Genomic DNA, 14,549 nt, shown 5'->3' on the forward strand with positions numbered 1-14,549 from the left:
ATCAGCTAGGCTTGGCCACCTCGGAGAAAAGTGTCCAGGAAAAGAAAACTGAAAAGGCTTCAACTTTGAGCAAATCCCCTTTCTCAGTCACATTTAGCTCCCTTCCCAAAGAAGAGCTGTGTTCTCGAAAGATCTACCCCTTTCCAACTCAAATGTCATTCCGAGATCAGCTGCCTGAGGGGCAAGCGGCGTTCAACCCACGCCCTCTTCGCGTACCGTCCTCAAGTGCCAGCACGGGGCTCAGGTCACTCTGCAACTCCCAAGCCAGCCCAACACGAAGAGGGGCCCTCGCCCCCGACCCCGCCCGTGGACAGAACTGCCCTACCATGTCAGCCAGCAGCCCCGGACTCAACAGCCAAGGCCGCTAGGGAGACGCGCTCCAGGGAAGGCTAGGGGCACCAGGGAACTATGGGAGGGGTCTCTCTGTAGGGGGGAAAGATGGCCTCACCTTGACCCTGATTTCATAGGTGGTAAAGCGGCCCCGGCCGACCCCCACTGTCTGCGGATTGCTCACATCGATCTCGAGGAAGTTGCTGGGAGGCCCGTAAGCGTCATTCAGGTTCTGCGGCTTGGTGATCAGCCGCCGGGTGTCCGCCACGGTCTCCGCCATTTCGCTGCTGCAGCCGCCGCCGCGGACTCCCTCCGCCCCCTCCGCGATCCACCGACGCCGCCTCTGCTGCCCGCCGCGGGGACACCGGACTCGCGCGCAGCGGTCGCAAGGCGAACGAGCACGTAGAGCGGGCGTTCACCCTTGCGCGCGAAGCTCCTCCCCGCGCCGCTCTGGCTGCTGCCTCTTGAGCCCAAGCAGGAAACAACCCACCCGACGGAACGCTGCGCCCCGAGGCCGGGAGGCCCAGCGGAAGCCACGGAGAGGAACGGCGAGCTCGCCGGCGGAGAAGGAGAGTCACGGGTCTTGTAGGCGCGAACAGATTCCGGCCAGACTACAGCGCCCACAATGCACCGGGCGAGCGCGCCGCTACTGGGCTGCGTCCGAGGTGCTATGGGACCCAGGACCGGAGTGCGGGGGCGGGCGCTTCCTGTCTTTATGTATCCGCCTAGACCTGGAACGGTGAGAAGAACACCGGAAACGATCTTAGAGGCCTTGGTATCTGCCAGACAAGTTAAACAACGAGATGGAAGAGATTTGCCTGCAAGTGGAACAGAACTGCCTATGCTAACTCAATTCCGACATATCCACTGTCTCACCATAAACCACTGAAAATGCTTTTCTAGATAACCTTGAACATATGCCTCAAATGATGATTTTGATATCAACTTGGAGTCTCACTGGACACGTGTCTGGTTTGGTAAATTGAAGGTGGGAACAACTTAATGACGTCATATCCAACGGTCAAACCGTTTTGGGAGACCGATGGGCTAAAATTAACAGGTAGTATATGGGCCGAAGCCTGCCTTGAATTTCTGATGTTTGAGTGATCTGCAGCTTTCCCCCTTCAGTTACAAAATTTAAGTAAGTTTTTGTTTTGTTGCGTTTTTGCTTTTTTTAGGGCCGCACCTGCAGCACATGGAGAGGTGGAATTGGAGCTGTAGCTGCTGGCCTACACCACAGCTCATGGCACGGCTTGAGATCCTTAATCCACTCAGCAAGGCTAGGGATGGAACCTACGTCCTCATGGATGCTAGTCAGATTTGTTAACCCCTGAGCCACTATGGGAACTCCAGTAGCTTTTTTTTTTAAGGTGATAAAACATCGGTACAGCATTTGAAGTGGAACTCGGATAAACCTTTATCAGAAATGAAAAAAAGACAAAACAATTAAGTAGATCATAGTTGATTGCCAATAAATGCAGACTTTGAGCATTGAGGTAGAAGGATAGATGTCTATTCCTGCCCTGCCTGGGGAGTTATGGCCCTTGATGTTGTTGTATCACAGCTCTTTGTGTGTGTGTGTGTGTTTTATGTTAGATTCAGAAAACCCATTCTCTTTAAATAATCTGATCTGTCCCTTAAGCTGAAAAGTTGTCTGAATCATTAGCAGCCCTTCTTAATAACACTAAGTACAGTTGGTATTAAAAAAAAAATGAGGAGTTCCCGTTGTGGCTTAGTGGTTAACGAATCCGACTAGGAACCATGAGGTTATGGGTTCGGTCCCTGGCCTTGCTTAGTGGGTTAAAGGATCCGGCGTTGCCGTGAGCTGTGGTGTAGGTCTCACACGCGGCTCGGATCCCGCGTTGCTGTGGCTGTGATGTAGGCCAGCTACAGCTCCGATTCGACCCCTAGCCTGGGAACCTCCATATGCCGAGGGAGTGGCCCTGGAAATGGCCAAAAGACAAAAAAAAAAAAAAAAAAAAAAAAAAGAACACGTAGATTATTTTCAAGAAAACTCTACATTCATTCATTCAATAAATATTTATTGAAGGCCTACTCGGTGTTTTCCACTTTTTTTTTTTTTTTTTTTTGGCCTTTTTAGGGCCACACCTGCGGCATATGAAGGCTCCCAGGCTAGGAGTTGGCCTGCGCCCAAGGCACAGCAGCGCTGAATCCAAGCTCTGTCTGTGATCTAAAACACAGCTCACGGCAATGCCAGATCCTTAACCCACTGAGCGAGGCCAGGGATCAAACCTGCAACCTCATGGTTCCTAGTTGGATTCGTTTCCACTGCACCACAATGGGAACTCTGTGTTTTCCACTTCGATACTGGAGGTAAAAAGATGGAGAAGGTATTGAAATTCCCTGAGTTCATGAGGGTAATTGTCAAATGTATGGTTTCTCTTGGGGAAACAGATAATAAATAAACCAACAAATAATATAACTGCCAATATGATTGGTGCAGTAAAGAAAGGTGGATAATGTGATAAAGAGTGACCCAGGGGTTCCCTTCACGGCGCAGTGGTTAACGAATGCCACTAGGAAGCATGAGGTTGCTGGTTCGATCGCTGGCCTGAGACCAAATAGACACTTGACTGTTCTGACTACAGCAGTGAGCTCAAGAAATGTGTATAAATGACTCTTTGAATTGGAGTATTTAAAATCTAAGAGACCAGGAACCACCCTATTGTGTTGTCATCTGTGACACTAGAACAAAGCAATCATTTGGCTATTCTTCTATCTCATTCCCTGGAGGCCACTCAGAGCAGCCTTGGGCAGCAGTAATAACACTCGCCTGCAGTGGGGAAGCAGCCATAGAAGGTAGCAACACAGTCAAACAGCTAGAGAAGAGCTCCTCAGGACTTACCCACTGGCTCAGCTGGTTTAGGATCCTGGCCTTTGTCTCTGTGGTGGCTCAGGTTCAGTCTGTGGCATGGGAACGTCTTCATGCTTTGGGTGTGGTCAAAAAAAAAGAGAGAGGGAGAGAGAGAGGAGAGCTTCCCAGGATAAACATCAGGAAAAAAATTATTTTTCAGGAGATCTGATTATATTCTCAGAAATATCCATGAAGAATAAGCTACTAGAATTAACGAGAGAATTTAGTGGCTGAATGAAAGTAAAGAACTTAATTTATAATTTTCCTCCATCTAGGTATTGTCTAGTTAGACTGGAAATGGAAAAAATATCCTATTCACAACAATGACCAAAAGTCAAAATAAAAACGAAACAATCATAGGAAGGAAAGCACAGGATTTATAGGAACAAAACTGAAATTTTATTAAAGGATGTAAACCAAAATCTATATTAAAAAGATTCCATGTTCCATGATAGGAAGACTTAATATTAGAAAAATATCATTTCATCTAAAATTGATAATGCAAATACAATCAGAATCCCACTGTGGGTGGTTTTACCCTCCTCTCTGCCTTGGGTACATGGACAAGATTTTTAAGTTCACATGTTGGAGATTAACCAAGAAGATTATGAAAGTGAAAAAAGTTAAGGTGGGATTTGCTTTACCAAATGTTAAAACTCACTATAAAGCTACTATAAACAAGAGTGTGGTTTGGCACTGTATAAAATAGAGTGCAAAAACAGATCCCAGTAGAGTATAATATATAACAAGCAGAGCATTTCAATTCATTTAGAAAATAGTGCTGACACAGTTGAACGTCTAAGGAATAGGGAGATCCCATAGCTAGTCCCCTGCATTATACCATATATGAAAAAAATCCCAGGTAGAATTTAAATATTAAAAAACCCAAATATGTTTAGAGAAAATTAGATTTTTTAAAAATTGAGTTATAGTTTATTTACAATGTTGTGTTCCAGGTGTTCCATATATATATATATATATATGTATATATATGTAACTGGAAAATAATGTATTCATTATTTTTCAGATTTTTTTCAGGTTATTACAAGATATTGCATATAGTTTCCTGTGCTACCCAGTAAATCTTTGTTGTTTATCTACTTTATATGTAGTAGTGTGTGTCTGTTAATCCCAAACTCCTATTTATCCCTCCCCACTGCCCTTTCCACTTTGGTAACCATACATTTGTTTTCTGTGTCTGTGAGGCTATTTCTCTTTTGTTTTGGGTCTTTTTTTTTTTTTTGCTTTTTAGGGCTGCACCCACAACATATGGAGGTTCCCAGGCTAGGGGTCGAATCAGAGCTACAGCTGCCGGCCTATGCCACAGCCACAGCAACGCAGGATCCGAGCCGTGTCTGTGACCTACACTACACCTCATGGCAATGCCGGATCATTAACCCACTGAGCTGGGTCAGGGATCAAACCCACAACCTCATTGTTCCTAGTCAGATTCGTTTCCACTGGACAAAGTCGTCAGGAACTCCCCAAGGCTGTTTCGGTTTTGTAAATAAGTTTATTTGTATCATTTTTTTAGATTCCACATGTAAGTGAAATCATGTGATGTTTGTCTTTCTGACTTCAGTTAGTATGATAATCTCCAGGTCCATCTATGTTGTTGCAAATGGCATTATTTCATTCTTTTTATGGCTGAGTAGTATTCCATTGTATGTATGTATAACCACATCATCTTCATCCATTCACCTGTTGATGGACATTTAGGTTGCTTCCATATCTTGGCTATTGATTATAAATAGGTAAATAGTGCTGCTGTGAACAATTGGGTTGTTCTTTCACGTATCTTTTCAAATTAGCATTTTCATCTTTTCTGGATATATATCCAGAAGCAGTTGCTGGATCATATGGTAACTATATTTTTAGTTTTTTGAGGAACTTCCATACTGTTTCCATAGTAGCTGCACCAATTTACTTTCAGACTAACAGTGTATAAGGGTTCCCTTTTCTCCACACTCCCTGGAATGTTATTTGTGGACTTTTTGATGGTGGCCATTCTGACCAGTGAGAGATGATACCTCACTGTAGTTTTGATTCGCATTTCTCTAATAATTAGTGATATTAGCATCTTTTCATGTCGTTTTTTTTTTGTTTGTTTTTTTGTTTTTTTCCATCTGTATGTCTTCTTTGGGGAAATGTCTGTTTAGATCTTTTGCCCACTTTTTGATTGCATTGTTTTATTGATTGATTGATTGATATTGACCTCCATGAGTTGTTTGTATATTTTGGAGATTAATCCTTTGTCAGCCACTTCATTTACAAATATTTTCTCCCATTCTGTGGGTTGTCTTTTCCTTTTGTTTATGATTTCCTTTGCTGGGCAAAAGCTTGTAAGTTTGATTAGGTCCCATTTGTTTATTTTTGCTATTTCTTTGGCCATGGAGACTGATCTAAAAAGAAAGTATTACTATGATTTATGTCAGAGAATGTTTTGTCTATGATCTCTTCTGGGAGTTTTATGATGTCATGGCTTATGTTTAAGTCTTTAAGCCATTTTGAGTTTATTTTTGTGTATGGTATGAGGGAGCGTTCTTATTTCATTGACTTACATGCTGCTGTCCAACTTTCCCAGTACTACTTGCTGAAGAGAATACATTTTATATTCTTGCCTCCCTTGTTGAAGATTAGTTGACCATAGGTGTGTGGGCTCCCTATTCTGTTCCGTTGATTGATGCGTCTGTTTTTGTACCAAAACTGCTCTGTTTTGAGTACTGTAGCTTTGTAATATTGTGTGAAGTCTGGGAGGGTTATGCCTGCAACTCTGTTTTCATCAGGATTGCTTTGACAATTCTGGATCTTTTGTGGCTCCATATACATTTTAGGACTATTCGTTATGTAGACTTTCTTACAGGCAAAAGGAAATGCTGTCCTGTGGGAGTAGCGCATTTATGTTGTCATTTAACTTTATAAACTGAGGTTCTGTCTTGTCTACCAGTCTCTTGTGAGCTTAATTAATTCATCAATCACCCAGGCCTGAGCACCTCTGCAGAAAATGATAAAACCAAGTAGCTGGACCTCCAGAAAGTCAGACTCTGGACTTGTGGCAAAACTAATGAAGTCCTGTAAACTTCTTAGGGGTCAGCCTGGCCACTCTTACATCGTTTTCCAGTTCAAAGTTCACACCCTAACCTCTCTCCAAACCCCTGCTCCCAGGCTGCTGAACATTCCTGAAGCAAATCTCAAACTGACTGTCACCTTTGCACATTTATAGTTTCCAGCCTCAAGTAACCCTTCAGCACACTTCAGCAATCCCTTATCTCATCCTCTTCTCAACTTCACACCCCTCTTCCTTACTCTCAGTGGGTAACCTCACCTCATTCTGCACAAAGAAATGTGAAAGCCACAAATCTCAGTATCTCCTTCCTCACCACTGAAGACTCTCTACACGGCATCCTTGGAACATTTGAGATCATAAGGTATGACTAGACCACTTCCGGCTTTTGAGGATATGGGCATTTTCAGATTAGATATTAAGGAAATCATTTATAAACATTGTTTTGATTGTTAATTTTAAATAAAGCATTTGCGGAGTTCCCGTCGTCATGGCGCAGCAGAAACGAATCCCACTAGGAACCATGAGGTTGCAGGTTCAATCCCTGGCCTCACTCAGTGGGTTAAGGATCCGACATTGCCGTGAGCTGTGGTGTAGGTTGCAGATGAGGCTCAGATCCCAAGTTGCTGTGGCACAGCTATAGCTCCAATTAGACCCCTAGCCTGGGAACCTCCATATGCCATGGGTGCGGCCCTAAAAAGACAAAAATAAATAAATTAAATAAATAAAGCATTTGCATGATTCCAAAGTCAAAATGCACTTAAGGATATTCATTGAAAAATCTGCCTTCAATCCCTAACTGCAGCCATCTAGTTCCCCTTTTCATTGATAGTCACCCTTACCAGTTTCTTGCTGCATATCTTCACGTCCTTCCAGAAATACTCTAGCGTGGACACCTGTGTGTGTATATGTATGTATATATAACAAAAATGGCATACACTTTTGCACCTTATTTTACTTAACAATATATCTTGAAGTGGGATCCACAGTTGTACAGCAGCAAAGTGTTTCATTACATGATGTGCCATAATTTATTTAAATTGTCCCAGAAGAGGAGCAGAATGTGTGACCCCAAAGTATGCCACTTTGACCTGCAGATTGTCTTGAACCAAAGCAATCAAGATGGAGCAGACTGGGCCTGGCCCAGAGAGAGCTATTACCAGAGATAACTTTTGTCTGAAGGACCTGTATCTACGGCCAGGCAAACATCTAATTACCAAACATCAGTTCCTCCTATTGTCCTGTAAACTACCGTCCTCCCACTTTGAAGCCCCAGGCCCCTATGGCATATAAGCTTCAACTAGCCAAACTGCTCTTTGTTCTCATGCTCATATGGGACTCCTGTTCATACAAAATTTAATTTTTTTTTCTCTCCTGTTACTCTATCTTATGTCGATTTAACCATTAGACCAGCCAAAAGAACCTAAAAGGGTAGAGGGAAAATTTTTCTTCTACTCCATTCCCCTCTGACGAATATCTTTGATGATCTCCAACTTTCACTACTGCAATGCTGCAGAGAACAAGCTTGAATATGCTATCATCACACACACCGGACTATATTTGTAGGATAACTTCCTGTGCAGGCATACCTCAGAGATAAATTGTGCGTTTGGCTCCCAACCACCACAACAAAGCAAATACCACAATAAAGCAAGCCCGAACATTTTTTGTGTGTGTGGCAGTGCATACAAAAGTTATGTTTACACTATATGGCAATCTGTTAGGTGTGATACAGGATTACATATGTTTCAAAAAACAAGGTATATATCTTAATTAAAAAATAATGCTATTAGAAAAATAGCACTGATAGACTTGTTCCACAAAGAGTTGCCACAAACCTTCAATTTGCAGAGCACAATAAAGCAAAGCACAGTAAAATTTTCATCCCCACCTTGGAATGTGCCCTTGTACCCCTTCCCTATACTTTGCCCAGTGCATCTCTTCCATTTGGCTATTCCTGAGTTGCAATCCTTGAAAATAAGGTGTTAAACATAAGTATTTTTCTGAGTTCTGTGAGTGGAATTATCAGACCTGAGAGGAATGGGGTTCATCAGAATGCTCAAATTTGTAGCCAGCCAGGCAGGAGTGGGTAGCTTAGGCAACCCACTTAAGGCTGGTGTCTGAAATGGGAGCAGTCTTGTGGGAATGAGTCTCTAACCTGCAAGATCTGTTCTAACTTCAGGTAGTTAGTGTCAGAATTGAATTGTTGGACACTCAACAGGGGTTGGAGAATTGGAGGCTTTGGAGATGATGCTAAACCATTCTGGTAGCATATCAGATAATCTCTCTCCTTCTCTTAAAGTTTAAGTTCTCTACTTCCATAGTCAAGGACGTGTCAGCACATGCCTGCTCCCTAGACTGTGTATTAGTTTGGAGTCTTAGGGAGGCTAATACTTTAGTTCAGCACATTCTCACACTGATTTTCTTTATATATTTGTTCACAGTTTTATTTAAAGAAGTGGCTAGACCTGGCGTGAGCCAGGCCCTGCTTGCACACCTCACTCAGCAAAATAATCCTGCTGATAACATGACTCACTCTCAGAAGGCAGGTTAGTGAGCATCTGCTGTGTTTTAGGAATGCCCCCTGAGCGGTCTTACTCTCCATTCTGAGATTCTTCAGAGTGTCTCTTCCAACACACATGCAACTCCACATTTTGTTATACTTTTTGTGATTTAGTCTCTTCTTCTATGTTGATAAATCAGGCAGTGCCCAGCTGGTTGTATCAACATCAGAACCCTTCTCTCTCTCTCTTTTTAAGTTCACCAATTATGCCTTTTTCCCTGTATCTTCCTTCTCCTAACTCTTTGAGAATGTGCCTCTCAGATCTCCAGCCTCAGGAAACATAATTAACCTATGGCCTCAGCTGCTGTGTGCTGAAATTCATTACTGCATTTGCTCTGAGGCCACATTTCCCATGGTTGCTCCTAGACAAACACTGAGCACACCAGGAAATGGCTGAGGACTGCTCAGACCTCAGGAATATAAGGTGCATTCTTGGGTGAGGAAGGACTCTCTTCTTATAGAGATGACATTGGTTTCAATGTCTGGAAGAGTCAAAAGCAGCCATGACAATGGGCAATTTCTGTCCTCTGTCAAGTGGCTGACTTCTGAAAAAAAAAAAAAAAAAAAGGCACAGGAGTCCTTTGAAATTGAAGGGCTTCTGACATCATGCATAGTGACTGCTTTCAACCATGCAAGGCCAGGCAAGGTTATTGTAAACCCGAATCAAGATGAAAATAATTACACAAGTCCTCAGCAGCAGGAACAGTGGGAACCAGGCATTTATATTCCTTCTCTCAAGAAAATGGATTACCAGCTGCCTAAGTTAAAAAGCACCAAGGCTATCTAGACCAGCATTTCTCAAACATTACTGTGCATATACATCACCTGGGGATTTTGTAAAACTGCAGATTCTCATCCAGGGGTTCTAGGATGAGGCCTGAGATTTTGCATTTCTAACAAATTCCAGAAAATGCCATTGCTGCTGGTCTCCAGACCAAATCAAATAGCAAGGATCTAGAGAATCTCAAGAATGTCATATGTATTGATTAATGGATGGGACAGGGAGAGGGTCATTTCAGAACCAGTGAGATCATGTGGTCTCAAATGAACAGCTATGCCTCCTTTTGGACTTTTAGACCCTTCTCACCATTCATGTGACAAATATGTACTGAGCAGCTACAATAAACCAGATGCTGTGCTAGGTCCTGGAGAAGAGGGAAGGTGGTAAACAAGATATGATATTTGCTTCTTGTATCTTTCTTTCTGGTCATAGGGACATGTGAGTAGGGTGTGATGAGAGCCTCGTAGCCCAGTCTTGAAGGTAGGAGAGAAAGAATTCCAGAAGGAAACAACAACAAAACTGAGACATGAAGTTGGTGTTTGACGCGGGAGGTGCCTGTGATATGGGTGTGCCTGTGTGTGGGAGGTGCATTCCAGAGATAGAGATAAACACGTGCAAAGGCCCAGAGGAAAGCATAGCTGGGGAACTACATGCAGTTTAGAACTATTTGAATGAAAGTGGAAAATGACAAGGACTAATGCCAAAGGGATAAGGCCATAAAACATTACAGTCAATGTTTATGGTTCTGGAGATCATCTACAGACATTCTAAAGGAAGCCATTGAATGGGATTGACTTAACTTTTGGTTGAGAAAGATCATTCTGGCAAACCTAAGATGGTGGCAGTGGGAACATAGAGAGGAGACTGGGCTTGAGAAATAGTTTCCCCTATTTCTCTGGTTCGACCCAAAGTAGGTACTGCATTAAGCAACTGAGGACTGCCCAGACTGGAAATCTGTGAGATTTCGGGTTGGAGGAGAATGTCAGGATGCAAACAGCACCACATCTCCTATTGGGAGGTGAAGGGCTTGGCAGATCCCTGTGGACTGGTGTCAGTGTTCTAGTGAAAGGCCTAAGTCACCAGAATATACACTCTGAGGCATACCACCTTTGGTTCCTAATTGCATTTGCAAAGGAATTAAACTCTCCTAACCACTCATGTGGGAATTGCATCCTCATAGGAAGTGTATTTGACCAGAACTGTGGGTTGGTTTTGGTAGAGAGATTGAGCAGCCCTGCTGGAACAAGACTTGATCCACTGAGCTGTTTAATGTTCCCTGATCTATACTTACCTCAACTTGGAGTATGGACATGTTACTACAGTGTTTGCCACCCCACACCCCACACTAACATAGGCACTCATGTGCCATCTCCGTTTATTGTCCTAGTGACTAAATCAAATTCAGCATGTCTAAAGTCAGTCTTATCCCCTTTACTCATAAGCAGTACCCCAATATTTTCATCCTTTTTGCTGTAAATGTTATTTTTTGAATTGCTTGGGCTTTTTCTCTTCTTTCTCATCTACCCTTCACTCTCTGCCATATCCTGGTTTGGTTAGTGTTAGACTGCAGAGATGTTCATACTACCTGGTTTCTCTAATCTCCTCTATTCATTCTTCACAGTAATAGCATGATTTACACATTACCATTTATATGTGCATTATATTATAAATATCTCTTGCCTAGAGATTTATATTTTACATAAATGTGTCTGACTTGAAGACAATACTATGAGCAAATCTATTTAGTCAGGGTTCAGTAGAGGAAATGGGCACAATCCTTAGTAGCTGAGATACCCTAGAAAAGTTACTTCGCTTGACTGTGCCTCCATTTCTTCATGTATAAAATGGGAAGAAAAACAGTACCTACTTACTAGGTGGTTATGAGCATTGAGACTTAATATTACAAAGTACTTACAGTGCCAGACACATGGTAAACCTTGACTACCTAGAGTCTGTGAAGGAGTCAGTAAAGAAGTGGCCTTATCTAGGAAAGAAAGACTGTGGTTGGGAAAATCACAGGCTGAGGGCTTGAAGCCATGATGAGAAGTGACTGGTGGTGTGTGGCTAGGTCTACGAGCAGAGGATGTTCAATCAATGTTGTAACTAAATGAATCTGATGCTGGAAACCTTGATGATCCTCTTAACCAGAAACCTGAACTTAAAATTAGTGACAGGATGTTTCAAAGCGTTGATTTATTTACTGTCACTTCAGATGCAAAACATTGGTTTTCATAGGCATTTCTGTCTAAGGCAACGTCAATTAATTAGGTCCCATGTAACATCTGCCCCAGGAGGTTTACATTACCATAGTATGCATTTGAAGAAGTCAAAAATTTCAAAATATCGTTAGTTCCAAAGTATATTTTTGATAAACCAGCTTGCATACTGCATTGTGGATAACAAGGTTAAATAAAGGTTCTAATAAGACAAACAACGACAATTTAAATAAATCAGATGTTTTTGTCGAAGATTACTCTGTGATTTTCTCCAATTATTCATGACATTTCACCCATTCATATTGTGATCTGCTTTAATAGTGGAAGAAAAAAAAAACGTTGTCTCCTTGTTTATTCTTTGTTCTCAAGGAGATAAGCTGTTTATAAAGATACGTTATTTGTTATTTAAATCACTTTTACTGAAGTTGTTTATTTCCTTGTTTCAGTTTCTAAAAATATTGCAACAATTGTAATGCTTCTTAGAGATGTCTGTTCAATTCAGAGTGATTTGTACTGAAATTCTTTGCTAAATGGGCACAGGTGCTAATATGTATAACATGCTACAGCAAGTCAAAACTAATAAATACTAAAAAAGAGATAGTGGGGATATACGTGTGTCAACTTTTAAAATCTGTGATTAAAAACACTTTAGACCCAGTCTCGGATCTTTGTAAATGTCTAACTCTATACTTGCCATTTCATAGCTATTTAATAATAATTAATAATAATAATAAATTAGATAACACCAAAACTATAAGCAGAAAAACCGCATAATTTAAATCCATAGATCTGTTTCTTAGAAAATGCCCTTTAATTGTTTTGCAAAATTTCAAGATTATAATTATTACATAAAAGTAATTACATTAAAGGATAATTTACCCTGTATTAAAGTATCAAATTAAAGCTGAAAAATAGTACCTGTAAACAGAATTATATTTCTAAAAAAATTGAAACACAAGCACAGGAAATTACATCTCTTGCTTCTGTTTTTGCTATGCAAAAAATAATCTCCAGAATAAATTTTAGTTAATACATTTACTAATTTAATACTAAATTTTAGTAATTTAATAAAGCTACATTGCAGTATAGCATATAGATCTATGATACATGTCTTGCATATCAATCTATAAACTTAACCATGGCTTATTCTAGGTAATCAGCAGGACTGATATGTGAAATAAAGCCAAGTAGCTTTGATTTTAAAGGAGAGTTGATTATTTCCAAGGACACAAGATTCAAAATCCAGCTGAGTTGATTTGGACTAAAGAATTGAAGCCTGGTACCATGAATTATAGTATGTATTCCTGCTGAGTAAGCCCTGGATATGGCAAACTCAGATCTGTGGATGCACATCTCTCCCCTTGAAGCTGATGAGAATTACTTGGCCTAAGTGAGATACATGCTGGGAAAATTGGTCCCTTATAATCGGTGTGTATAGACAGTAAAGGTCTCTTGATACTTTCCTCATTTGGTCCCTTAGTTTTCTCCAGTCTTGGTTGTGGCAGAAGACACCCTTCTTGAATTAGATATGTTCCATGACTAAAAGGTATTTTTCATCATCTAGAGAGTCTAGATTGAGAACTTCTCTGTTATCAGTGCAGTTGGGTAATTACTTATTCAAGTAATCTCCCCAAGAAGTCCATTGGAAACAAAACACTCACCTGATTCTTTTGAAGTCTAGGCCAAATCATGGCTAATTCTGAGTGTAGTCACCTGGTGCAAGTACTAATACTTATAGACAAATGAATTCATTTAGTTTTATGATTGCATCTTTGAGTTTTGATGAATAGCTGCATTTTAGTTTAATTGTAGTTCCTCTGAAGAAGCAATCTATAGAACTGGAGAACACTGAGTCTACTTGATTGCCTGGATATGCATTGCATCAAATCCAACTAACAAAACTAGATTGGTTATGACCATTGCTATGTAGCAATCAAAATTCTATACGGCATGATGTACTTTTTGTCTACATATAGATCTGATTTAAGGGCCATTTGAAAAACTATGTCATTCAATAGATAAGCTTTTAGTGCCTCTTACTATTCAGTTAACTTCAAGAAGCAGTGGTGCCTGTATTATCTATCTCTCATCTCTCAGGGTCATTGAGTTTCAATATATAAAATACCTGGGTTAAAAATCAGATTTTTAAGGTCTCTTGAGTATTTAAAAATAATGTTTGTCATAAGTCTGGATATCCACATACATGAAGGGTTTTTTTTTTTTTTTGGTAATGATGAATACTAAATACATATGCAGTATTAAACCTGGAACATTCTTGGAGTTGCCCTGGAAATATTAAAATTTGATTACTACTTTTAATAATTCTTTTTTTTATTTTAAGTATAGTTGATTTACAATTTTATGTCAGTTTCAGGTGTACAGCAAAATGACCAGTCATACATACACATACATTATTTTTCATATTCTTTTCCATTATGGTTTATTACAGGATACTGAATATAGTTCCTTACCTGTGCTATACAGTAGGATTTGTTATTGTTTATCTATTTTGTGTATAGTAGTTTGTAACTGCTAATCCCGGTAATTATTTTTTTCTAATTAAAAAAAGTATCAGAACACACTTAGGAAATAAAATTGGGGGTAGGAGTGGGAAGATGAGATCAGTTTTCCACTTTAAAAAAAAATAATATATGTGGAGGCTCATGAAAGCACATGAGATACTTGTAAATCATTGGGTTTAAATCATTTGCTAAGAAACG

The 14,549-nt window shown here is 40.6% G+C and overlaps 1 protein-coding gene and 1 long non-coding RNA gene across 3 annotated transcripts in view; one reads left to right on the top strand and one right to left on the bottom strand.

Moving 5' to 3' along the window:
- Positions 1-726, bottom strand: part of SNX3 (sorting nexin 3) — a 42,711-nt gene extending 41,985 nt beyond the window's left edge. Inside the window, exon 1 of one of the 2 annotated variants that reach the window (XM_021090786.2) lies at positions 515-726. In XM_021090786.2, coding sequence (XP_020946445.1) covers positions 515-610 — 96 coding nt within the window. In that variant the 5' untranslated portion in view covers positions 611-726. Of the gene's footprint in view, positions 1-448 lie in introns of both variants that reach the window. The other variant, XM_021090785.2, reaches the window with a different exon arrangement.
- Positions 727-954: 228 nt separating this feature from the next.
- Positions 955-2,385, top strand: LOC146406146 (uncharacterized). The gene is made up of 2 exons (XR_014807004.1): positions 955-1,390; positions 1,509-2,385. It is a non-coding gene; the product is annotated as an uncharacterized LOC146406146 (long non-coding RNA).
- The last annotated feature ends 12,164 nt before the right edge of the window (positions 2,386-14,549 follow it).

This window comes from Sus scrofa, chromosome 1 (genome assembly GCF_054392235.1).
Source record: "Sus scrofa isolate SSC_HxYL_T2T_F1_AM1 chromosome 1, Sscrofa_HxYL_maternal_Yorkshire_Landrace_v2.0, whole genome shotgun sequence".
Taxonomy (NCBI): Eukaryota; Metazoa; Chordata; class Mammalia; order Artiodactyla; family Suidae; genus Sus; species Sus scrofa.